At 41.2% G+C, this 26873-nt stretch overlaps 1 protein-coding gene across 1 annotated transcript in view; it reads left to right on the plus strand.

Moving 5' to 3' along the window:
* The window catches only part of DCUN1D3 (defective in cullin neddylation 1 domain containing 3), a 109569-nt gene extending 92064 nt beyond the window's left edge, over window positions 1-17505 (plus strand). Inside the window, exon 4 of the mRNA XM_078665079.1 lies at window positions 13823-17505. Coding sequence (XP_078521205.1) covers window positions 13823-14303 — 481 coding nt within the window. The 3' untranslated portion in view covers window positions 14304-17505. The remainder of the gene's footprint in view (window positions 1-13822) is intronic.
* The last annotated feature ends 9368 nt before the right edge of the window (window positions 17506-26873 follow it).

Here is a 26873-nt window from a genome sequence, read left to right on the forward strand (position 1 = left end):
TTCCTGACACAGCAACTACACAAAGTGATGGACTGTGTGGAGTGGCGCTCAGCTAGCAGTGAGCTGAGCACAATCAAAACACGGAAGCCAAACAACCTGCTATTACTACACCATTTACAAAAACACATTCATGTAGGGAAATCAAGATTGCACTCCGCCCATTCCCTGAGCATATCTGGGTCCGGATGCTCGTAACTGGAGGCCAGCATGACTCTCAGTCCCCTCGGGATACGATTGACCTCCAGATAGCGGCTCAGGGAGCGGTGCTCCCACCACTTCGACTGCTCACGCTTCATGAGCTTCTCCAATATTTAAAATTTTTCTACTGCCCGGTTCTTCAGTTGGGGTCACTCTCGACCCCCCAGCCGGGGAGTCGTCAAACATGTCGAGGGCTGCTACCTCCCTCCCTCGGAACGCGTCAGCTGACATGGCGCTTCCAAATGTTGTTACACGCAAATGCGTACTCACAGTTCAGGGGTTGATTGGCATATGCTGCACACCACCGAACCAGGCAAACCTTCCTCACCGGAACAATCCTTGCGTGGCAGCCACTGAAGCGGGTTTCAGGCACGGTCTGAGACAGCCGTCCCACCGTACCTCGCCCAATTCTGATAGCAGCAACTGTATTCGGCGTCCGGGGGCTGGAGCAGTCTCTCCCCAACGGATGAGATAACAATTTAATTGACTCACCGCACACCTGCAGCCTAGGATTCCACTCAGCTCTTGATTGTAGGGCTTTACCCGAAAGAGGGACTTTTATAACATTTGCAATGCTACCCTTTGCATACTCACATGGCTTAACTTTAAGATGACGTGAAATATTTACTAACCAACAAACTAAGGAACCACAATAACTTCACCGTCACATTATATGTTCGTTGTATACGTCGAAATTGTGGTTAATGCCAATTGAGAACCATGGTGTACTTCTCAGAGGAATTGTGATAAGGAGCCCTGATGAAGTTGTGATTATGACAGAACACTTGTTTGCTACTGTGAAGAACCGTTGGGATTACAAAAAAATGCTTGAAAGGAACAAGATTTAAGAAACTACATCATTGAAGACTACATGATTTCTATAAAATTGTTATATAAATATATATTTGTGGGTGTCAGATGGTTGAATGTAGATTGTAATTCAAGTACCTCAAAAACCTGAAGTGGAGTGTAAAAGGGCAGACTGGCCAGTTTGGACATCAGTAGGTTTCTGGACAGGGTGGGGTTTGTAAATGCCCAGCAGGCCTGGAAGGGTCTGTCCCAAAGTTAGGGCTTCCATTTTATTAGCTCTGCGCCAGTAATAATGTCATTAATGGGCATTACCGTGCCAGCTGACTGGCTTGTGCCCATCCTAACAGCCTTTGATAACCACAGTCCTGTCCATGTGATTAACAATGTCCCAGCCTTAGTGGTAGAGCCACTGGTCTGTACATGTGACTGACTTTGTTCCAGCTCTACCAGCCACACACAAGCGCGAGACGGTGTGCAGCCAGCTGACATTTCCCCGTCTTACCATCGTATCGTATCCATCTGTTGAATGTGTCTTAATTTGGTTTATAAGACTGGCTAGTTTTTGAATGCTGCATACCTTGATACAAACACTGAAAGAAAAAATAAACAGTTTCTAATCGGCGTCTTTTGACACAACCTGCATCACGTGCTTCTTAAAATAAAGCAGTTGTTAAGTGTTTTAATGCAATTGTAAACATTTACCTGCTTTCGGTCACTAATTTAGGTTTGAACAATGTCCTTCAAAATAACACGATTATGAGAATGTTATGCATTTTACACAGCGCTTGGTATCCCGCATCTATGAGCTTCACAGAAATGCAGATTATGGATATCTCTGTCATTCAATACATATATTGAAAGAATTTTGCATTTTAACTGCTGGTAAAACTCCGATGTTTGTAGCAAGATCTTAGCCGGTTCACCGGAAACGGCGCCTTAAAAGCAGACACGGAGTCTCTGCGCTGTGATTTTTTTCTGCCACTGTATTCCAGTTATACAAAAACAGTGTTGTTTTTGTTTCTAATGAGAGTTTGTCGTTGTTCTCCAAATACATATAATGTACTCCGACCCCTCCTTGTAATCTGATGGGACACTCCTTAAGGAAAATAGGTGGTCCTTAGCCTGAGGCGATTTACAGAAGAAATGTCTAATTTTGTCGCTTCTCATTGTAAATTAGCCATGTATAAGCTCTATCATGGCAAACGAAATATGTTCCCTGAGATGCTACCAGCGGTGGAGAAGTTTGGGATGTATAGGTATATGTAATGTTACAAGTGCTTTTTCCCAATTGGGCCTTAAGACTCTGACCATTTCCTTGGAGACATAGGTGACCTTGGTGGGGTACAGTATATATAGGTGGAGATCTTTTCTTTTTCGCTCTGTCTGTAAGACTCGTGACGTAATGTTTCACGTTCCATTCAATGTATGCTTGTTGTTCGTCAATGGGGAATTCATTAAGTTTGTTGTAGTGTTTTGACATAGCCACTATTCCTTTTATTAGTGCATCATGACTAACGTCAACTCCATTCCTATATGGGCCAACAGGATTCGATGCTGGTTCTCATAGGCATTGGCAAACATAGAGGTGTAAGCCCAAGCGGATCCTTTTAGGGAAAAGGGGAGGACTAAATATGGCATTCCTTTATCTGTATTATGGCGTAGAAGTCCACAAACCCAACAATCAGTGGTATTGAACAATCCAACCCACACCCGCCAATATAATACATAAAGAGATTAAAATACACAATATTATACTGCATCTGGAGAAGCGTGGCTCAGTGGTTAGAGGCGGCAGACCCGGAAGCTGAGATCGACCATGGACCAGGGTTCGATTCCCCGCCTCGGCGGGTCTCGGGCTCAAAAATTCCACGGACTCGACAATTCTCGCTCCGGTGCCTACTGGAATCACGGGGTCACACTCTGCAACTCTGGGCAATAGCTTGCTTAATCTCCACTACGGCCCCTCGCGGCGGGATGCCTGGCTTTCACCTTGTGGACACCCTGCCGGGGTTTCTCACAGGGGAATACCAGGACGGGTTCCCTAAGCAAGCGCCAGGATGCCCTTTGGGTGACAGGTTTGCGCTATATAAGTACACCTACATTTACATTTACATTTACATCTAGTATATAATAATTTACAATAATTTTTCATTATATTCATCATTTTTTTCTAACATAACAGAATCCATCTTCTAGGTGTTGCTCATGGCAGTCTTCCTTATTCACTTAGCCGTGATTATCAGCCGTCCTATGACACTGCAAGTCCCGCAGACCTATTGCCACTACTCTGGTCACTATATAAGGCTCTTACCACGACCCTGCAACCTAATTAGATGGTCAATATCACAAGAAGCACAAAATAGATTTCTTAATTGTTCTTAGTTACTCTAGATCTCAAATTGTATCTAGTTTTGTTCGGCACAGTCTGATTCTGAAAAAGTGTCTCTGGATTAGTTGTGTTTAACCTCAGATGTGGTGGGACAGCTTCCTGCAAAACGTCATCTTCTTTTTCAGACTGAGTCCAATACAGGTGTGCATCGCTAAAAGGTACGAATCGGGGAATCCTTTCACTTTCAAAATCACCAATACCTTCGCGGACCCACTGGTCAAAAGGCAATGGCAAGGGTACGTTTTTGCAATGCACACCATGAATCCAGTTCATTTTGCTGACCACCTTTACAGCTGTACGCGTTGTCAGTAAGACCTGACAAGGCCTTCTCCAGCGGGGTTCCAAATTCTTCGATCGCTGAAATTTTTTCACACACACCCAGTCCCCTGGGTGTATGCCATGTCCAGGATCAGTTGAAGCCTGAGGCAAGGCGTCTTGTACCTGTTGATGAAGGACACGCAATTTAGTGGTGAGGTCATGTAAATAATCAATTAATAATGGGTACTCTATATCAGAATATTTCTTTGGCCTTGGGACTCCCCAAACATTTGCTGGGCGTCCAAACACAACCTCGTAGGGACTGAGTCCCATACGGGAATGAACAGTTGTTCGAGTGGACAATAGTGCTAAGGGTAAAGCATCGGGCCAGGCAAGACCCGTGCTGGCCTGTATCTTTGCTAGTTTGAGTTTGAGTGCCATTATAACATTCCACTAAACCTGCTGACTGAGGGTTATTTGCTGCATGAAATTTCTGTCTTATTCCAAGACCTACACATACTTTCTGCATTATTTGACCTACAAATTCACTTCCGTTATTGCTCCAGAGGATTCGAGGCAGGCCGAACCTCGGGAAAAATTCCTTTGAGGATTTTAGCCGTGGATAGAGCAGTATTATCCTTTAGGGGGTAGGCCTCTATCCATCTAGAAAAGGCACATACCACCACAAGGACATACCTAAGATTATTGCATCGCTCCATGTGGATATAAACTATTTGCAAAACCTCAAAAGGATATGTTGGAGGAGCAAAATGACCTGCTGGAGTTGGTGTTCCTTTTCCTGGGTTATGCATCAAGCAAACAATATAGTGTTTAACTAGATTATCTGCACATTTTGGAATACCTTCATTCTGCCATACAGGAGCCAGAAGTTTGCATATTCCTTTAGCACTGATGTGAGCCGGACCATGTGCCATGGTAACAACTGGAAGTACATAGGCATCTGGTAGCAACCAACGCTGATGTTCAGACAATTCTATCCAACACCCTGTTGCGTCTAACATTCCTACATTCTCTCTCCACTCATTCAATTCTTTCTCTGTGGCTTCTTCCTGAATCATTTTCACACTTTCTATTGTGTCCTCACACATCCCTCCTTGTCTGACCCATCTAGCTGGGCCTGTAACATACATGCGACTTGTAACGTCTTTGGCTGTTTCTTTCGCTGTTTGATCTGCGAACGCATTTCCTTGACCCACATCATCAGTAATCTTCTTATGTGCACTACATTTGATAATTGCTATCTGAGTAGGCAAGGTAAGGGATTCGAGAAGGTCATTCACCAACTCGCCATGTTGTATCTTAGCACCATGGGAGGTGAGAAACCATCTTTCCCTCCATAAGCGGCCAAAACTATGGGCCACTCCAAACGCATATTGACTATCGGTGAACACATTCACTCTTTTTCCTTTAGCCAATACTCGAGCTCTAGTAAGAGCTATTAATTCAGCTGCCTGAGCTGAATTCTGTCTAATACGTGCAGTTTCTACAACTGTAAATAAAGTCGTAACTGCATAGGCTGAGGTCGTCTCACCATTGGGGAGTTTAAAACAAGAGCCATCAACCCATAGGATTCCATCTGGATTCAAGAGTGGAGTATCTTTTAGATCAACTCTTCCTTTTGTCTCCTCTTCTGTACGGAAGAAACAATCATGTTGTCCTTGAGTATCTGCTTCTTCCGGGATCGGTAACAATGTGGCTGGGTTCAGGGTATTGCATCGTTTAATATGCACATGACTAGCCAAAAGTGTCAGTTCGTACCCCGACAAACGAGCACTAGTGAGGTGCTGAGTCTTTGTCCTATTCAGAAGGATATCCACTGCGTGTGGCACCATGACAATAAGAGCATTATCTAACTCCAATCCAGCATATTGTCGAATGGACACTGCCGTTGCTGCTGTGGCTCTCAAACAACTAGGTAATGCCTTGGCCACTGGGTCTAATGTGGCTGATAAATAAGCACATGGGTGTTGCTTAGCCCCAAATTGTTGTGTTAAAACTGACAACGCACAACCTTCTCTCTCATGGACGTAAAGTGTAAAGGGCTTGCTATAATCAGGAGTACCTAACACAGGAGCAGAACACAGGGCAGTACGTAAATCATTAAAACTTTTCTGACATTCTGCAGTCCAAGGGAGAGGTTGGGGTGTATTTTTAAGGGTAAGCGCCAATAGAGGTTTCGCTAACAGAGAAAAGTTCGGAATCCATTGTCTACAATAAGAGGTAATGCCCAAGAAGGCACGTACCTCCTTTTGTGTGCTTGGTACAGACATTTGAGCAATTGCTTGGATACATTCTGGAGTTAATTGTCTTCCTTCCTTTGACAAGAGATGACCTAAATAGGTAACTTTTTGCCAGCAATATTGCATCTTAGAGGGTGAAACCTTGTGGTCAAGATCAGCCAAGTGTCGTAACAATGTAATAGTAGCCTGTTTACAAATTTCTTCAGAATCAGCAGAAATCAACAAATCGTCTACATACTGAATAAGAGTGGCACCTGGAGGTAAAGTGAGAGTATCAAGCTGTGTTTTTAAAGCTTGACTATAAATGGAGGGACTCTCACAATAGCCTTGAGGAGCGCGTGTAAATCGGAAGCTTCTGCCTCCTAAAGAGAAGCCAAAAATATCTCTGCTCTCTTCGGCAATGGGAATACTGAAAAACGCATTTTTCAAATCAATTACAGAAAACCAAGTAGCAGTAGCAGGTACTGTGGTCAATAAGGCAGTAATATCTGGAACAACGGGAAATTGGGGTACAACAATTTTGTTGACCTCCCGGAGATCGATCACAAAGCGATAAACGGGAGGTTGGGAAGAATCAGTACGTTTAAGAATAGGTATAACAGGACTATTGCATATATTCCCTCTAGTCTCTTCAATCACACTTTTCTGAATCCAATCATAAATAATAGTCAAAAGAGCTTTTTCACCATCGCTGGAAGCTTTGTACTGGGGGATGCGTGATAACTTAATATTGGGTTTGAGGGTGACAACGTAAGGCGGGATTTGCAAAAGGCCAACATCATTAGGACCTGTAGCCCAAAGAGTAGTAGGAAGAGAATGCAACTCAGGGGGAAGTTTGTCTTTAGACAGATACACTGGGGAAATCAATTCCCTACCCAAAGTGAGGTGTACACCAGAAGGAGAACAATGTAGGGTTGCATACAATTTTTTTAATAAATCCAGACCCAACAAATTTTCACTACAACCAGTTGTTAAAATTAGTGGAGCCTCTAGGTCATAAGGACCTATCGAGATGGGCAAAGGTTGAGAAATTGGGTTTTTGACTGGGGCGCCAGAAAATCCTACTGAAATATCCGTGAAGCCAGACAAAGGTGCCCCAGGGAGTTTAGAGTGGATAATAGAACTCTTCGTTGCACCAGTGTCCAATAGAAAAGGCTCTGAAACACCTAATGTAACTACCTCAACATAAGGCCCATTCTGATCCACTGGAACTGATATGACTCCCTTACTTTGTCTATGGCTGTCCTAGCTGGTATGAAAATCTTGTCTCTCATTCTCGTTACAATAATTATCATTGTAATATTGAGCAGATTGAATATTTTGCTGATCAAAATAATTCATAGAAGTTTGAGGGGAAAAAGAACGCTGATGCTGATCATAAGATGATCTACTTCGTCCCCTACCCCTAGGTGTTGACTGATAGCCACTTCGGCTACGTGACCCAGGCATATCACCAGTTCGGTGCAATAAAACCGGGCAACTATTCTTGAAGTGACCTTCCTCCTTACAATAAGCACATTGATTAGGACCCAATGCAGACCTTGGAACAAAGGGTTCAAGTTTCTGTAATAGCCTCTGAAATTGAGGAAGTGGCTGATACGGATGCTGAGCAGAACGAGGAGGATAAGCTTGCTGTAAAAGAATCTTCGTTTTGAGGTCTTTATTTTTCTTTTCGGACTTCTCTTTCTCCTCTAAATCCCTATTTTCATAGTATTGAACCATCGTCAAAATTCCCGAAGGCGTTGCCACAGGCCACGCACTTTCGAACATTTTTAACCTCGTAGATAATTCTGGCAATAAATTAGAGACAAACTTATCTACAAACAATCTCTGGCCACCTGGCGTAGCCATATCTTGTCCACTGTGATCAACAAATGATTCCTCGACCCGCGCAAAGAAATCAGACACAGACTCATCCTTCTTTTGCTTACAGGCAGACAACTTATCCCAATTAACTGCTTGTGCTGGCATTAGAGTCTTCATGAGTGTTATTATTCTGTTAGGCAATTCTGTAATCATTGGTTCTGGCTTAGCTCCACCCACTTGTCTTTGATCTGCTTGTAGGATAGCAGCCCAATCACCACCTAATTCAACAGCGTGATCCTCTCTACGAATTTTATTCCATATCTCGGATGGAACTACTTGACCCATCAACATATCTATATCTGATAATGTTAGTGTGCAAGAGGACAATGTTTGTACTAATTCTTTATAATATCCTGCCGGATTTATACGCGGATCAGGTTATGCTTGTTTTAACACAATAACTTCTGATCTTTTCCACGGAACATGTACCCAAACTTGCTGGAAATGAGCAAGCACCGGGGGGTTAGCCCCTGCCACAGCATCGCGCCATATGGGTTGTACCTCTCGCATAGGATATAATTTGTCTGTTGTAACAATTCCTTCTGTCCCTGAATTTTTACAAGATAGAAGATCTCTATATGTTACTAAATTTGATATCTCATCTTTATAATCCTGTCCTATTACTGCTCCAGAAGCTACTTCCCTTCTCAATTCTATTAATCCCCTAGGTGGGCCATTTTGTATTTTATTCTCCCACATTTGAATCAATACCTCGCACATGAGATCAAACACATAACGCTGAGTAGATGTAGGCCATTGCATAGCTAAATCTTGAATATCGGATGACCCATAAATATTACCATTTGTCATCCATTTTTGAGCCTGAGATTGGAGCATCGTTGCTTCATGAAGATCGAGATGACTCTGACTTCTAAGAGTTCTCTTCATGATAGGGGAAGTACGTACTTTATTCATGAAAGGAGTTAAAGCTGAAAAGAACCCACTATCTTTCCTTCTAACTGATTGCGGAGTAGAGGCTTGTGTCATAGTCGCAGAGGTAGAAACTAGCGTCGTTACAGGAGGTATTACAACGGAACCCGCAGTAGCAACTGGGATCGTAGGTTGAGGCACAGGCAGAGGTGGAGGTGGAGGTATAACAGGTAATCTAGCAGGTACTGGCAGGGGAACTAAGGCTGGTACATAAGGCGGTGGAGCAGACAACATAAGGGACATTAAAGGATCTTTTTCATTCTCATCTAATGACGGAGAAGTAGGCAAAGTTGGATAACATTTATCTACTGCCATACGATGTTGTCTATCTGAAACCTCAATCACACAATCAGTTTCATTGTCTTTAAATTGCTGAGCAGCCTGTATAACAGACATTTCTTTTTCCTTCCTATCTCTATTTGCTTGCTTTATTTCTTTCTGTTTTGACTCCTTTAGCCAAATGCGAAATGAATCAAACATTGCCGGCCGGTCTTTCCTCTTAAATAGTCTTTCCTCTAAATTATCCAACACACATGGCTCAAAACTACCATCCTTCGGCCATTGTAAAATACTGTCATTCTTAGTGTATTTTTCCCAAATGTCGACGAAAATGATGGGACCAGTTCCATGTTTGGAATAAACTTCATATTTTGGAGTCCCTACTGAAGGCACTGGACAAGTGTCTTCTAGTCGGGAATCTCTTAAACCTCAACAACACCATCTTTTGAACTTACTGAAACCAGGCATCGTTATTTCACTGGCCTCTTACTAACATCAAGGGGTTAACCAATTTAACACAGTACAAGTGTACTCACCCCTCGGCTTCGGTTATTGCAACAATCGAATTAAAGCAAACTCAAAAACAAAGATGTGGGAGCTATCCACAATTACTTAACTAAGTATTCTCTCACGTCAACAGAGGCCCGTCTATCGTCTCGAGATCCCAATCATCACTAACGCGTACCAAAGCAGGGCGGTAGTCAGGGCAGCAGTCATCAGCAGCCGTCGGAAAGGAGAAGCCGCGTTGAAAAGACCTTCGGTCCACTTTTGACATGCAGGGGTCACTTATGTGGTGCGCATCCTCCGGAATTTTCTCGCGTAGTCCCTCACGACCCTCGGGCTTGACCACGACCTTTGAAACCGCCCTACGTCGGGCGCCAATTGAAGAACCAGGCCTTTAAGGGCCTAGCGGCGCAGGGTACGCCTAAATCTCCGAGTTCACCTGCTTTGTTGTACAGAGACACGGGACACTGTTAAACGTAGACAACAGGATTTATTAGCTGCAGCTATGCACAGTGATCCTAGAAGTACACCAATGGTATGTTCTCAGGAGACTGCCCCTTTACTCCGGGGCTCACAGTCTTTTATATTCTTTTTACACCTGCATAAGAACACTCCCAATGCGCAGAATTTGGAACAATGAAAAGATATGTTTTTTGGGAAAAACAAGACGTCACATGATTAAATTATCCACCCCCTAGGTCATGTTTTGACTAACTCACAGGTGATTCAATAAGGGTGTCCCTGAGTTAATCAACAGTGGTAGACATGTTTGTGTATTGTGAAAGAGGTCAATTTGCAAGGCAGGATAAGACTGGAAGAAGGACAATGAAAACCAACAGATGGTTTGAAACAGGGATTAGTGAGTCGAGACAAGAATACTGAAGGCCAACAGGCAATTTAGATAAGGATTAGTGAGTCGAACTGGTTCCTGGAATCGACTTCACCTCAAGGATAGAGGGGTTATTTGATACGTGGCAGTACGAAGGGCAAGAGTTTTCTGTTCGTCAGGCTGCCTGAGTGAGGGCAACACAAAATGGCGGTGAAACGCAAAATGGAGTCTGAATCGAATTTCCTCAATTGCCTGTTCCGCTATCCCCTATTACATTATTCACTGATTACAAATTCTGTCGTTGAATTCCCAAATTTATTGTACTGAATAATATGCGTTTTGGCTTCCTGACACGGTACCATTTTACCGCTCCAAGATGGCGGCCTCTGACCTACCGATCACACCCTCTCTTCCGATGATACCGGAAGTTATTGCTCGAAGCTGTGCACTATAACACTGGGAGACAATCCGACCCCAAAAATCTACGGGCGTAAAAGAAGATGGATAGGTGCGGCCGCTTGTGCCTTTCGACACGAGCACGCAATGCTTCGAAATGTGCACAACTGTAAATGCCATTTTTCAATACAGATTGTGGCGGAATGCACACTCTCATTTGACTCCAGGGGACTATCTCCTATGTCCTAGAGGTAAGTGGTTACCCCCTCCACTCCTGGGCACGAATCATCTTTATGTAAAGGTTTTGCGATTAATGGGACAAATAATGAACGCTTGATTTACAATTACTCAGAGCCTGCCTATATTGCAAACGCTGAATTATTTTGATACCTCTTATACGTTATGCTGGTGTATGGCATATGATTTTCTACAGAGTTGGTGTACATACTAATCATTATGATATACTTTCCTCGTAACTAACTTTGATAACGTTTTGGGGTACCCATACCCATATTCCTGTTTTTATTAATTATGATTACCTCACCATTGGTTTTAACATTATGCACAGCCATCATATAGCTCTAATTGATCATTAAACTCAGTGACTGCGTCTGGCCACCTTTCAAAGGCCAGGAATATTAACATGATCCACATATAGGGGAAAATCTAGTTGTATCAAGATTTATACACCAGAAACATGACTAATTATGTTTCTATGTACTGTCTGTTTGCACCCTCCTCCCCTTTCCCTCTTGTTTTTTTAGATTGTACCACCACCAGGGTCTTACTGGTGGCACCACTTCAATTTGAGTAGGCCACAGCCAATGCACCTCTACTTTGTCTAACTTTTCACTTTTAACTTTGGTCCTGAAGAAGCGTTCGGGATCTCCTCCTGAGACCATCAAGGGTGACCTAACCTATACACAATTTCATTCACACACTTGTATATCATAGCTACTTAAGCTCATCATAACCCTTCAGCAGCCATAACCTGTTTGTTTTTTTATTTATGACAGAGGAATCTTTTCATTAAATTTGACTAGCATAGATATCCTCTAGCCATTTTTAAACTCACTCACCACTTCACGAGCACTACCTTGCACTCATCATACGCCATTGTGCCTCCTGCGAAAGAAAGAACCACCATATCTTTCTTAAAAAATTCTGTCCTCAGCAAGGTGCAAACTGCCATAATGTCAGTTTGAACCTTTGCTGGGGACAGCGTTTCTCTTTTTTCTTTTTATCTTTTATCATGCGTGGTGTTCCAGTCTTCACTGGCACACCTAATTAAGGGTACATACACCACAGCACAAACTGGGACCGTGTGCTTCAGGCCCTGATAAATTTTTTATTTAATAAATGGAGTGAGGGCCGTTAAGTCCTGACCTCGAGGAGGCCAAACAGTCTTTTTACCTCTTACCCCCTCCTCCCTGGACCATGAATCAAATGTGGCAGCCAACCCAATGGAAAGTATTCATGTGGGCATAAGTTTGCCAAATGAGCCAGAGTAGAGGGGTAATGACTGTGGTGTCTGTTTGTAGGGCCCAAAGCCTAGATGGGACCATGCCTCACACCATTCCTTTAACACCAATCTATTGTGTCTAGTAGGCTTCACATCCCCAGAACGAGTGAATTTCAATAGAAAAATCGTGACATTTTCCGGGTGCATTTTGGGTCTTTGCTTTAACAGGCTGTAATATGCACACCTACAAATTAGACACTGTTTTTTAGCAGTACAAGTTTGGGAATGGGCAGTAAGACTTTATTGATCCCCTTCAGATTCCAGAACCTGCCCTCTCAGGTATTTAATAAAAATCTGATTTTTATTTCTCCTGACGACTGATATTTGCAGGGTGTTCATGGTGAAAAAAGTGTGTTTGTGTATGGGGGGGGTCCATGTTACTCAGACAACCCTAGACTTCCCCACACGTTTAGTTTTCAGAAATGTCTGGGATTGGTAGGCTACTATGTGTGTTGTCTTACTCTCAGCACAAATACCACAGCTACCAACCTCTCTAAAAAGATTGAAATTCAAGGGAAAATATTGATGCCTCCATGTTTCATTTTGGGACTTAACTATTGCTGATGATAGACCATCTGCACAGCTAGGGTACCTTTTATTTTTTAGAAGTGTTAGAAAACAAAATAGTGGAACATTTGTAATTGTCAATTTTTGGCTCCGAAATGTAAGCAACTGTGCAAGAAAGATTACATTTTGAAAAATGCCTGCTGAATAATGCTACGTGTATCCCAAAAACTACTATTCCAATGCTCTAAATCTTGGTAATGTTTAAAAAAATGCATACATTTCCTTCATACCCATTTTTCATTGATTATATTTTGCCATTTGAATTGATGCACAACAAAATAATATTCTAAGCTGCAACTCAGTTGACGACTCTGGGTATCACATGTTTCTGCACTACCAGCTGACAACTGGAATAATCAGACGGACATAATGATATTTTACTTTTGTCGCTATTCAAAGGGTGGGGGGGGGGAATTACAGATTAAAACATTACCGCCTATTTCAGTTATTTCCCACTTACTTTCATTACATTTAGATTTCAGCGTCGGTTCTTTGGAAAAACAATGATGGATCTACACCAATTACAAATTGCTGATCTTGCTACCACATTCAGCAAGTAGGTAGAAACCGCAAAAAAATAAGCATATCGACTACCAGATATGATTTCTCACTCTTTTTCTTCTAAAAGATGTTGATGTGTTAAGAAACAAAACACACTTTCTTGCACCACTTTTTTCGCGTTCTAGCAAAAAACTAAAAACGCCAATTTTGTCATTTTTCTTAGTACCCTCCAGGGGAATCTACATAACCTTTGACACCAGAATCCCAAAAATGTCAAGGAAAGGGGCACAAAGGTGGCCAGGATATCGTCTTGTGGGGGGAAAAGTAATAAAGACGTAAAAGCTAACCCCCCCATCCCAAATATAATACAAATGGGCTGCACACTGGTGAGAGAACCTCAGCACTCAAGGCATAAACCTGTAATTGTGTGAATGCTGTCAGTTTTAGTAACCGCTTTTAAAATGTAATGCTTTTCTTCACTAATAACCACTTTTTATGTTTTTTTTCCATAGGAAAGAGTTTTTTGAGGGCTGCAAAGCAATTCATGCAGATAGTAATGAAGGAATTTGTGCAAGATTCCCTTCTCTCCTAAGTGAAGCTAAACAAGAGGACAAATTCAAGGATCTCTATCGATTTACCTTCCAGTTTGGCCTGGACTCTGAAGAAGGACAGCGGTCACTACATCGGGATATAGCCATTGCGCTTTGGAAACTTGTTTTCACACAAAATAAACCCTTAATTTTGGACCAGTGGTTAAACTTCCTCATTGAGAACCCCTCAGGAATAAAGGGAATCTCCCGGGACACGTGGAACATGTTCCTAAACTTTACTCAGGTGATTGGACCAGACCTCAGCAACTACAGTGAAGATGAGGCTTGGCCTAGTCTCTTCGATACTTTTGTGGAATGGGAAATGGAACGAAGGAAAAAGGAAGAAACCAAATGTATTACATCTCCAGACACAGACCAACTGTGCATGGACGAGCAGACTTAACAGCATGTTAACAGTGACAGCGAAGATGGAATTCTTCTGCTCCTCATTAAATGTAAACTCTGGGTCTTTTTTGCAATGATAGAGGCTCCAGTTTTTTTCTACTTTACACCTTTCTCTGCCTTGTATTTGAAAGGGCTCTAAAATGCTGTATCATGTTTTAGGCACTTTCTTAGTATTGGTTATTCTTTCTTAACTTCTTTTTTGGCCCTAAAATAATTGGCTTTGGCTAAAAGAAAAAGAAAATAAGAATGGGGTTCAGCATTCATAGTATAATTTAAGTCTGTTGCCATTTCTTGCACAATTTTAAATATTTTTTTAAGATTAAATTAACTTTGCTAAATTATTCAGTGCCAGATTCAAGTTTAACATGCGCTTTCAGGGGAGAATTGTACTTTTGTGGTGAGGTTTCCAATTTATGAATTCAAAAGGTTGGTATTTTAAGTGCAGTGGAAGTGTTTATTCAACCAAGTTGAAGTAGCAAGTTAAACTGCAAGCAGCATGCACAAAATATTCTTAAAGAGGAACTAAAAAAAAGTCAGAGAAACCCTTTATAGGATATTAGCTCATTTCTATTTTCAATGCTGATGACTTGAAAATAGAGAACCAGACCTCCTTTCTCTTGGGCCGTTGCTATATTTTAGACCTTGAAATACTGTACTACTTTTGCTTATGCTAGTCCGGTGAATCTCAGACAAAAACCACTTTATTTAAAAATCCCCAAAACTGCACTAATGTCAGTTTTCAAATTCTTTGCCCACTTTGGTGTGCATTTTTTCATTTGTTGACCGAAAAGCATTGTAGATCATTCCAAGAATAACGGAGAGCTTCTGATGATTAGTTAACATAACTGAATGACTAATTTGAAGGAAAGTTCTTGCAGAAACTCTGGTTTTGTCACAGGACTTTTTCAGTAGATTTGTCTGGCAAGACAGACAAGCCCAGTTTTAAACTAGAACGGTGTTATTCCAGTGTAACCAGGAAAGAATGGTCCGATATGTAGTTGTTTAATTATACTTCTGCTCTGCATACTTGAAGACAGGAAATTAAAAACAAACAAAAATGGAAACTATACCTGCAATTTTAATTAGTTGAATGAATCAAATTTTCTCTTGTTTAACTCCTCCAGGTAATGAAAATGTAACTAAGTCGCGTGGCTCATGTAGCAACTCCCAAGCCCAAGTTGAAGATCTGGGGATTTTAATTTGTGTCCAATGTACCATTATGAAAATTGAGACACATCTCTGGATCCATCCTTTCTCAGTCTGTTTTTTGTCTTGTCAGACCTATGTTGAATTTTTGGCCTGGTAATTCACTAATGATCTGAGAATTTGCTTGCCCCCACTTAAGAAATGTATGCACGCAGTAGGTTAATATTCTTGCAAATCCCACTTCACTAATTTGCTGCAGCCATTTCAGATCACTCTGAATGACAGATAACCCCTCTCAGGAGAGGGTTTATAGCCAGGCAAACCTAGAGCTGGCATATTTTTTGCTGTGCAGCTAGAATTTTAATGTTTCAGATTTACCACTGCAGTCCTGTTTTTCAGGGTTCAAATGCCATTTATCAAATGCACAGGAGCAACATTTTTTTTATTTGGGGAGGGGTAGGGGGACAGAGGTTGGTACATCAATTAGAATAGATGAAAGATGTCCAAGAAGTGAATTGAATCATTTAGCATATTTTTTAATCTTTTCTCATTTTGTTATTGATTTTACATTTTGAAAAAAGGATAATGGGCTCAATTTCTCTGTCTGACGTTATTTTATCCTCTTTAATTTCTCTCTTTTTTTCCTTTTTTTTACATGAGTTTCAAATGTAAAAGAGTCTTTTTTTTTATCTACACTCTTTAAATCTTCCAGGCCTTGTGGGCTTTGTTTACATGTAAATAACAATAAAATAACTATCCGTTACTGCACCATATACATTCAGTACAGTTCAATCTGGTTTCTTCATGCTCACGTTATCCAGCATTTATGGTTTGATGGCAACTGAGAGGCCACAAACAAGCTTCATGTGGCTTTTGATACTTCCTCTGTAAAACTTTAGAGGACATGATTCAGCGATTGGCTGAGGAAAGCTTTGAATGACGTTGCCCTGTTTCACAATGTACAACTCATCAGTCGAAGCAGTCCCAAGAGATCCACTCTACCCACACAAAATTTTTGGCGTCCCTGGCAATTGGGTTTTGATGATACGTATGTAACGGATCTCAGTAGAACCACTATTACCAAACGTGAGGAAAAAAATTATCCCTTTATCAAAGAGCAGGGTCATGCTTTTGATTTTCTGGATTAAAACACAATCTAACCCAGTGAGAGGCTCATTCCAGTCTTTCAGCTAGCACATTGATAATCAGACCTTGATTTAGGCATTACTAAAGCTGTTTCAGCAGTTGTTGTAACTTTAGTCGTCTGCTATATGCTGTAGTTTTTCAACTGCGTAAAGCTGGCAAATATAAACCAAAACTCCCATGTGCAGAGAAACAGCTCCACTGTTTCACTACTATATATATATGAAGCAAATCATTTAAAAAAAAGTTTAGTTCAGGTGATGATTTTGTAGTTTTTGTGCAGAGGATGATACTGCTTCTAGACAGTAAAATGTGCTGTGTGGTGGAATAGCCAATATTCTCTGCACCTCTAGCTGCAGACGGAAACAAATATGTATATCTGTAGGGAAATCTCAATTTAAAAAAAACCTTTTTTTTTTTTTTTTTTTTTTGCAACGGTTAGTGTTTTGTTTCACATAAATAGTGTGACCCACATGGACTTTTTATAGCATCCCACTAGAGAAATCAACACATTTAAGTTATTGACCTGTGGTTCCATTGTGACATTTGAAATATGAAATGTATTTATATGTTAAATTAATATTTAAAATATTGCATTCCTTGTCAACTTAAACATTGAAACTCAAACATCTCTCCTTTCTCAAGTTGTATACATTGATCCAGAAAACAGTGCTTCAGCTTTAATATGTGATGGACACAGTTTAACACAAAAAAGTATAATGTTGATATTTAGTTTGTCATTTTACATTTTTATGCAGACGTTCTTACAGGAGGAAACTGTACAGTTGATGACTGCTCTGTCGTGCCGACATTGACGTTTGGCAAATCTGCAATCTTCAATTGTTCTTTTCTGTGCCTTGGTAAAGTGCAAGATATTCTGGCCATTAAAGCTAGTTTTTGGAAGGTTTAAAGACATCTTGGAATTACTAATTTGGCTGCTAGAGCCACCATCCAACAATTTCTGGGTCTGATGTAGAGTTGGAGGGCACGTCAGTTCCTGGGCAGATAAGAAAATTGAAGAATATTTTCTTGTCCTTGTTCTTTTATTGCGTGAATATTAACTCACAGGAAGACAATTTGTTTGCTTGTAAGCACTTAAACTTGCATTCCTCGAGTCATTTTGTGGAATAAATGGCTCCTTGTAATAATAGTGATGTTATGGAACATCAGTGTCTTAAACTCGATTTTTAGAATGTATATTTTTTCATTGCTCTCCTCTTGGTTTTTATTCGACCTCTGCTTTTTCCCTTTTGGTCCTACTTTATCTGCTGATTTGTGTCTTTTCGCTTTTGAAGTTAGAATTGGAGCCACAACACTTCTTGAGAGGGATGTTTCAGTCTAGAATGTTTTTTTGCAGACTATTTTCGCTGGACTCCTGGATGAGTTAGTCCTGCTCTTCCAGCTTTGTTGAAAATAGTATTTTTTTTTAACTTATGTTTTACAGGAGTGTAATCTTGTGTCAATCTTGTATATATATATATATATTGTTTTTCCATATTAAGAGTATGTTTAAGGTATCTGTTTTGCATAATTTACACTTGCAAGAAACTGGTTTCAGTAGAAAATGTGTCATGCAAAGTGTGAAACTGGATGTGTGCAGATGCTGGGTGAGCCTCATTCGCCATGTGACTTTAGAAATTGAACAGGCAATACTTTGAGCAGGGATCTAGTGTCATCTTTGTACTCTAGGACATACGTTTTTCACACAGATGATGAGTACTAAAATGTACTACATGTAATACGTGTAATGTTCGCAAAAATTACACATATAACATATGGAAACAAATTTGCCATTTCACCCATCTTTAGTTGAGAATTGCATTTCTTTTGGGCATTTGTTTAGAAATTTTCCTAAAAAGAACATGGACACTTGTAAATAATTTTTAAGCCCTTCATATGTGACCATCTTCACAGATGTGAGCACAACCACCTGCCCAGGCATCACCAGCTGTCAGACCATTTCACTTTCTTTTCTATCTGTCATTGTGCACAGCCTTGCTTCTCAATTGCTTCCACTTTTCTGCCAGTGTCATTTGTTCTTTTGTTTTCAATTCTAATTGGATATAGAAAACTGTGTCTCTCGTGGGGAAATATACCATTTTACGATTAACTTCAAGAAGTGAGTAGGCTCTTGCAAGCAGTTGTCAGCGGCTGGCCCACCCCAAAGTCCGCTTTTCATGTCTGCATACTCTTCAACTGAATAGTTCCTGTTAGTTCAAGAGCTTGACCTGATCTGATGTTACTAACGAATAGTGTCCATTTGATGTTCAAGAAGGTTCCAGTAGTAAAGGGAACTGTGAACTTCATATATGGAGGAACTCGCTCACACCAAGTTAAAGGGATTCAGGGCCTGGCACAGGCATTGCCAACAGTGCCCATCTCTGTAAGATGGCCTCGTCAATCATTTCAGCACCACCTTCCACCCACCCATTACTAATGGGGCGGGCTTCCGGCCGCATTCACTTGCAAGAAAACCACTAAGTCACTAGGTGACCTATGCACACTGAATCTTTTATGAAAGTTTCAAGGTGGATCAAGCTTCTCCAGACAAATCTCCCAACATATCTGATAGACCTTTGGTCAAATCCCTCCAGTTGGAATTTGGGCTGGTTGATCATTACCTGTGTTTCTTGTGAGACATAAAGTGCACTGCAAGGGTTTAGAAAGCAATGCTCTGCCACAGTAGCTGGTACCCAAGTCGGTACCAATACCTTCTCAGGCCAGGCTTTACCTTTTAAATACAAACGAAAGAGGGTTTATGGCTAAAGAGCAGAACGGTACCCATAGACCTACTACTGTCAGATTCTGTCTTTTGGGTACAGAGCATCGAAAAATGATCTGGGTTTACTTTTATTCTCGAGACTGAAACCTGCCTTCTGTGCCATCTCATTGAGAAACTAGCCATGATCCTATGGAGTTCACTGTATTTGGTTTTCTTTTTCTCTCCTCCCTGAAAAGCTTTTTGATACTGCTTGCTTCTAGATGTTGAGCAGAATCCTGGATTTCGCAGTCGAGCTCCCTATTCTTCTCCAGATGGACAGGGCCCGCTGGTATTCTGGAGTAACATCCATCTGCCCCAACCTGTTGTCTTTAATGTGAATCACGTTACAGTGAAGAGAAGTTCTTATTGTTTTTTTTAGTTTGGTACACCATTCATCGCTATAGACATCTTTACTTCTACACTGCCTTGTATATAAGAGATAACACGGATTGCGACTAAACACCCCTAGGAACCAGACGAGGTGTTAGATGGGGAATGTCTTGCGAATGCGTAGGGTTTCCCATTCAAAAAGGATTTGAAAAAACTGACGTCAACAGAAGCCTTTCTGTTCATGGCTTTTGTACGCGCAGGTGTTCCAGCCTGTTGGGAAAGAGAACAGCCAGTTGCACCAGGGGAAAATCACCAGGAAGATAATTTTTCCTATTTCAAATGCATTGATGTTCTTTGCTTTTGTTGTTTGTATGGAGAGAAGTGTTGATATGTTTACAAAAAGAGTTTTCACCACCCTGGAAAAATGTTTTGCACAATGCCATTCGTGTTGGAGTTTGCAAGTCTGCTTTTTTTTGTGCATTTTCTGGCAGAGCGAGATACACATTTCTAGATGTTAATGCAGAAGCAGTTGTCAAGGTGCTATTGCTAATTTGCACCAAACTATTTTAATTATCAAACTGTACAGTTAATATTAGGTCAGGTAAATAAAGAAGCATTATGTGGCTTAATTACACAAGATAGAGTGCACTCACTTTTCTGAGATCGTGAACGGAGTGTCCTCGTTCAGGGTATTAAACCTGTGGTGACTGGTGAATTTCTGGTGTGCACTAAGCAAATGTTCTCGATGAACATCTATCTCTATTGACCAAAATATAGCTGCTTGAGTCTCCTTCATAGCGGGTTCTTTTTCTAGGCATGACCTCGCTTCGGGGCTGGTAGACTTGGCCCCTATATCTTTCTGTACGTATAAAAGATCACCATTAAATGCTCCATTCCCAGTCAGGCCCGCTTCTAATTGGTACATTTGGCGAGTATTGATTTAAAGCGGATTGAAATGCAATCTTCTGTTTTTATAGAATTGTGTTTTCCACAAGTAACATGATATTGGGGACAGCTTCATAAAGAGCCTTGTTGGAATGGCGTCTAGTGTTATGGTGCGAGTTAGCAGTAAAAACCATGCTCCTTTTCTGCACTCATCTCTTCAAGAACTAAGAGCTTTCCTTTAGTTAACGATACCGGTGGTGAAAATTAATGCTGTCTTAATCTCAAGGACTGATTTACGAATTATCTCCATAAATGTTCAAATTTGAAAATAAAGGTTTTCAGTAACTCAGGCTAAAAACGTATCTAACCTTAAGACAGTCAACGTCTCACCTGAGACTGTGTGGCTTCATTGCACACTTGATTAGGTGATGAAGTGATTTCGTGACTTTTTTTTCACTTCACTGTGCATAAGGGCACATAATAAAGACCGATATTTGTAAAGCATTAGGTAACAGTAGGGCAGGACCCGAGGTAATCGCTGCAAACAGATTTATTTAAGTGCTGCGTTGTAATTAGAATGTAGTCCGTTCCTAATGTGCTTTACCACCTCGTTAAAAAGGACTGCATTATTTTTATATACCCCCTTCATTTTATTCAAGGTTTATGCTTGTTCTAACACATTTCCGACCTTGTTGTTGCAGCCCTAAAATTGGGTCACTGCTTTTAAATGCCATTTGTAACGTTCTTGTTCTTCAGTCTATACCAAATGAAGACATTTTACCTCCTGGAGAAAATAGTAATTTGTTTCAGTTTAAAAAAAAAATGTGTTCGGCTGCACTTCATTTGCCGGTAAATGATAACATTTGTTTTACTTGATTAATTATATGTTTTATTGGGTGTCTAGATATAATAATACAGCAGACATGTAGAGAGGTATGTGTTGTGTACATTTTGGTTTGTCTGCTCAGATCATTACAAAAGAAACTGACCCAGTAGCATCCCAGCAGAAAGGTAGCATTGAGCATTATCACATTTTAATATAAACAGCAATCAGACCGTTCCCAGACAGGTATGTTTACCAATAATGGCATTTATGCATATTGATATGGACGGACAACCCTGGGAAACAGTATCAGTCTCTGTTTTGGTTTAAGATAGGAATCTAAAGGGCTTCGAAATGTCTTGTGTTTGCGATTGGGTATCTGCATCCCCGCATGGTTCTCAACTCTTTATTTTGATATGGCAACGTCTTTCAACCAATCTGTAATTTCAGTAGGGAGGGCCTCATGCAGCAACAAGCCAATCTTTCTTTCGGATATAACAGTAGCACTCCCAGCAGACGTCTCACTGGCTTTAGAATGTGTTTAGTGTAACCCAGCAATGCTGTGAGCGGGCCACATGAACATTTATACATAAAGGTTAGACTGAAATTCTGCTTATGCAAATTGTTCAAGAACACATTGACATATTGGCATTGTTTGGGAAATTCAGCAGCGTTATGTGTGGTAAGTGATGATTTGACACTTGTAGCAGAGCAGAAGCTGAGATCAGTTCTCGATGCCATGTAATAAGTATTGCTGTTATCGCTGAATTACCAACAACCATCTCTTTGGGCTTTGACTTTTAGGGGGAGGCTAAGTTGACAGTCAAGGCTTATCTTGGAAAGTGAACTGGGGTAATGTGCCTAGTTCAGTTAGCATACCATTTAACTCACAATAAACATAATCTTGAAGCAGTGTTTTTTTTTTATTAAAGTCTTTATTTAGATTACTATTTAATGAATCTGAGTATGATTCGGCTGAAACTCCGTAACATGAGTTTATGCTGGAGAGACTACACATGAGTGGCACAGATACATTATTGATCAGGAAAACTGTACAGCGTATGTTGCCTCACACGAAAATGAGGTCCACTGTTTAGTGTTACTCATTTAATCATCCTAAGAATATCACATTGCAGGGAACTGGCAAGTCATCTGTCACTTCACAAAGCTGCAAGTCAGTTCTTTTTTAGCGTTGTAGTCGGGAGAGGATGACATGGCTCAGGAGCGCTATTCACTACCTGCAGTCCGAATTCAGTCTGATGGTGGAATGTATATGGCAGCTGATTGGAGTGCATTACACCGAGAAGTCACTTCTGACTTCAGCTTGCATGAGCCTTACGCACCATGTACAAGGGTTCCCTAGCTGTAACATGCAAAGCTGCTGTGTGATTCCAAGTGGGGATTGAAGCCGGGTCTGGACAGGTCCAACACTGCACTATTGACATTCATAGTCACTCTGTTCATCACTGTGTGGAGGATCTTCGCTATGTACACTCCAGGGGATCTCCGCATTTGTTAGGGAGCAGGCACTCGTCTCCAGTGTTTGTAGGTCCTCATAGTATCACAAGGCCTGCTGGAGCAAGGACTGTGAGCTGGATTGTGGCATGGTTACCATGTTAGTCAGTCTCACATCTTTCTACTTTAGGGTGAAGCAGCAGCAACCCTTTTTATTCAGTCCTGAAAAATATTCCCTCCTGTTTCATGGCAGACAGCCAGCATATCTGCCTCTTGTCTCAGCCTTTTTAATGTACAGATGCACAGAGTTCTTCCAAATAAAAAGGTGACCTATGGATAAGCCAGAGGGAAGGGCTTATATCCGTTATAAAGGCAGTCGAGGTCCAGACAACTGGCCAATCAGATTCAAAATTGCTCCAACTCCTTTGACGGTGGGTAACCATTAAAATGTATTTCCTTCAAGAATGTCATAGTTCCCTGGCGATTCCCTTCTTGGATGAACTGCGTCGATCCGCTGCCACTAACCATTTGTCATGGCATTTCCAGCTAATGAGGACATTAGCGACCCATGATAACAGTACCACGTTGGGTGTACCCCAGTTGCCCTACAACGTCCAGCAATGCGTTAATGAGAAACAGCAAAATGTGTAAGGCTCAAGCTGACTCTTGACAAAGGGAAAGAAAGCAAGTGTTTCTAAATGATAGAGACGGAATGTCTCATGGTCGTTTGTATCAGATGGGGTCAATGAGGAGACTTTCTGCTTAAATTAGTTTTCTAAGCTTCACAGGTAATGAAAATTCAATATCCTGAATCTGCAATCCAAACAATTGAGAAATAAGCCTTTGTTTGAATCTCAACGACATAGACATGTATACTGGTGACTGTTGTTTTTCCGTAAGGTTCCAACTGCCCCACCAACCAGGAACAGTCTGCTATTATTGATTAGATTGATGTCTGGTTAGTGACGCATCTTCAAACGTAGTGGACTTTAAAGATGAGACCGCTAGAGGAAAACAAGGCGCCTAATATGTCCCAAGTCATTGGTGGCCATGAAAATGTTTTCACTTTGTGAAATGACCATGAAAGAGCGATCCAAATAATAAGCGTGTGTGATTTTACCATACTTTTTGGTGTTAATCTGCAAACGTAATGGTCTTGTTACACATAAAGTGTGCATTCTGTCTAACTCCTGGAAATCTAGGTACGTAGTAATGACCCCTCAGAAGACAAAGGATATTGCTGCCGAAAGGCATGTCCGTATAGTTGCATGGCTTTGACTAATCCTTGAAAATGATCCTGCAAGTCTGTTAGGTCCTTGATAAAAAGAAAGGTACTCAAGTCCATACTCCAACGACTTCCATGCCACTGTTTTGGTGTGACTTTAAAATGTCTCTTATCTGTATGAAAAGATGTTTGACCGAGCATAGAAAATGCATGCCCGTCAGTAGTGGCTGGTCAGCTTCGATATTTGGTGACAGCTGAGGGATCAAGCCTGACTGTCTCCACTGGAGTTTGGTGAAAGTATTGACTCCACCACTCACACTACCACTCCCAAAATAGGTTTTTAAACACTTGGAAAATAACTCTGCTTCTTATAGTACAGTTCTCAAAACAAATTGGGTAAGAAACCTTAGCCTTTACAGTACTTGAGGTTACATCAGAGTAGAAATCTATGTTTTGGCCTTTCAGAAATTGAGTGCTTGATGAAAAGTCTACTTACAGCTCAAATACTGGGAGTATGAACATTTCCATTAATTAATCAGGACATTTCCTCTATGTCCCTTGTCCTCATTCCAGTCATTACATGAGAGGAATGCCTATGTGAAATAGCCTTTACAGAAATGAAGGAACAAATTACTTACTGCAGCTCACCCAGTGAATTATTATTTTTTTTAAAACGTGTTTAATGACAGAATAGAGTTAAGGACATCTATGCCAAATTTCCTTCCATCAAGTTCCAAACTATTAAGTCTGTGATGGTGAACAAAAGTATTTATAGAGGTCGATGTGGCAGCTCTATAAATCTCAGCAAGAGGAACTGCTTGAAATTCCGCGCATAATGCAGCCATATTCCTCGCAGATGTATCCTGGAACATTTCCTTGATAATAACCCAATGCAGAGACAAAGAAAAACTGTTAAGTAATTGAGCTGCAAAAACTTCACCTTCCTCTAAGTCCACCCAGGTTTTTCAAAAAACCTGGATAGATGACATTGAGCTCTTAATAAACATCACAACGTTTTTCTGAAATCCATTCCCCCAAAAATTACAAGACAGACACATTCACGTGGAAAGGAAGAGGTAGAATGTCTGCCTTTGGAAAGAACCCCATGACATGAACAGAATTTCAGTGTAGAGTGCCTACATTATTTTGGACTGCCTCTGCTAGATGACATAAGCCTTTATTTTCCAATCACATAATTTCAATTTCCAATCTGAATAGATGGCCTCATAGAAATTGGGTTCCAGCCCCTAGCCCCCCCCCCCCCCGCCCCCCACCCAAAGGATGTAAAGGTGATGGACTCTTCAACATTTTTCGGCACTGGCATATTGGTATTAACTGAAAGAGGGGAAACCAGGATCCTCTTGCCCACAATTTAGCCATCAAACGGCATTGGAATTGAAAGGTAGGAAGGCATAGAATTTTTTTTTAAGCCACACCACTGACAGCATCCATCCCTGAAGGTTCTCCCTGTAGAAGAATCCAAAAGCAGAATGAAGCCGGACTTTGAGCAGCTTGGTGGAACTTGTGCAACAGAGAGAAGGTGAAGAGCAGGGTGCTACTGCTAAAAGAATTAAGAGAAGCCTAGCAGGCAATACTATCCCAGTGGAAACAAACGACCGTCTGCATCAATTCATCGAAAACCTTGGTCTGTCTGGGCATGAGGGGCAAAAGTCAGGCAGACCGATTGTTTGACAGTGCAGCCTCAGCACCTGGTGGGCATCCAGGTAATTCCACACAGAACTTTGTACAATATCTACTTAGAAAGTACAAAGAATGCTGCTGTTAGCTGTAAATTCCAAAATGACAAAGTTTATTGACAAGAACAGAAGAACTCTTAAAGGGAAGGAAAGAAACCAAAAAGGAAAAAACTTGAACGATTTGGAAAAGGCAAAATAACAAATGAAGTTGATGGATGTTGGCTTACTTAAGTAGAAATTGTGGTCAGACTGTCAACAAGGAACATAGGCACACAAATAGAAGATCCTTAATTAGTATATCACAGGATGAAGTTGAAAAAGCGGAGTTATCTTCAAAATAGCATGGCCAAGCAAGTTGAACAAATCTACGTCTGGGATGTGTTGGGGGACACTAAATGGGTTCCGTGTGCAAAGGAAACTGTTTTTTGCCAGTTAAAGTTGGCGCTAGACATGGATTGGATTTCAGAAATCAACCCCACAAATCAGAATTACAGGGCAGAAATCTTAGCACCCATTTACCAAAATACAGTAAAATGAAGTCCAAAGTCTCTGTAATCAACAAAGGGTTGGTGAAAAGGAATGATTTAAAAATTGGCTAGACTCCAGGTTTCAGCTTGGTGCCTAAGTAAAGATGTGATCATGGTGGGTACTGATTGATATCTAAAAGACACCAACAGCCTGGCAAATCAATTTTCACAGATGAGGAATGTGTTTACTAGACAAAATGCAAGTACTGAATCCCAAAATGAAAACATCCACCAGCAACATCTTGCAAAAAAGCTGGACTCTTCACACAGTTAGGGGTGAATCAAGCGGAGGCCTCTAGGCTCCAAAGAGTACAAAATGCCGCGGCACGAGCCATTGTGGGCCTTCCCAGACACTGTTCAGTGTCGGGTACCATCACGGCCTTGCATTGGCTCCCGGTCAGACAGCGAATCATGTTCAAGGCGCTGTGTCTGGCCTTCAAAATTTTGAAAACTTCTTCGCCACCGGCACTTGTTACTCTACTTACGCCCTATGTGCCGTCGAGATCTTTAAGATCGGAGGGTCTTCATCTGGCTGTCTGTCCACGCTTCAGGTTGAGCAGGATGGGTGGCCGTTCT

Source organism: Lissotriton helveticus, chromosome 10, assembly GCF_964261635.1.
Source record: "Lissotriton helveticus chromosome 10, aLisHel1.1, whole genome shotgun sequence".
Lineage (NCBI taxonomy): Eukaryota > Metazoa > Chordata > Amphibia > Caudata > Salamandridae > Lissotriton > Lissotriton helveticus.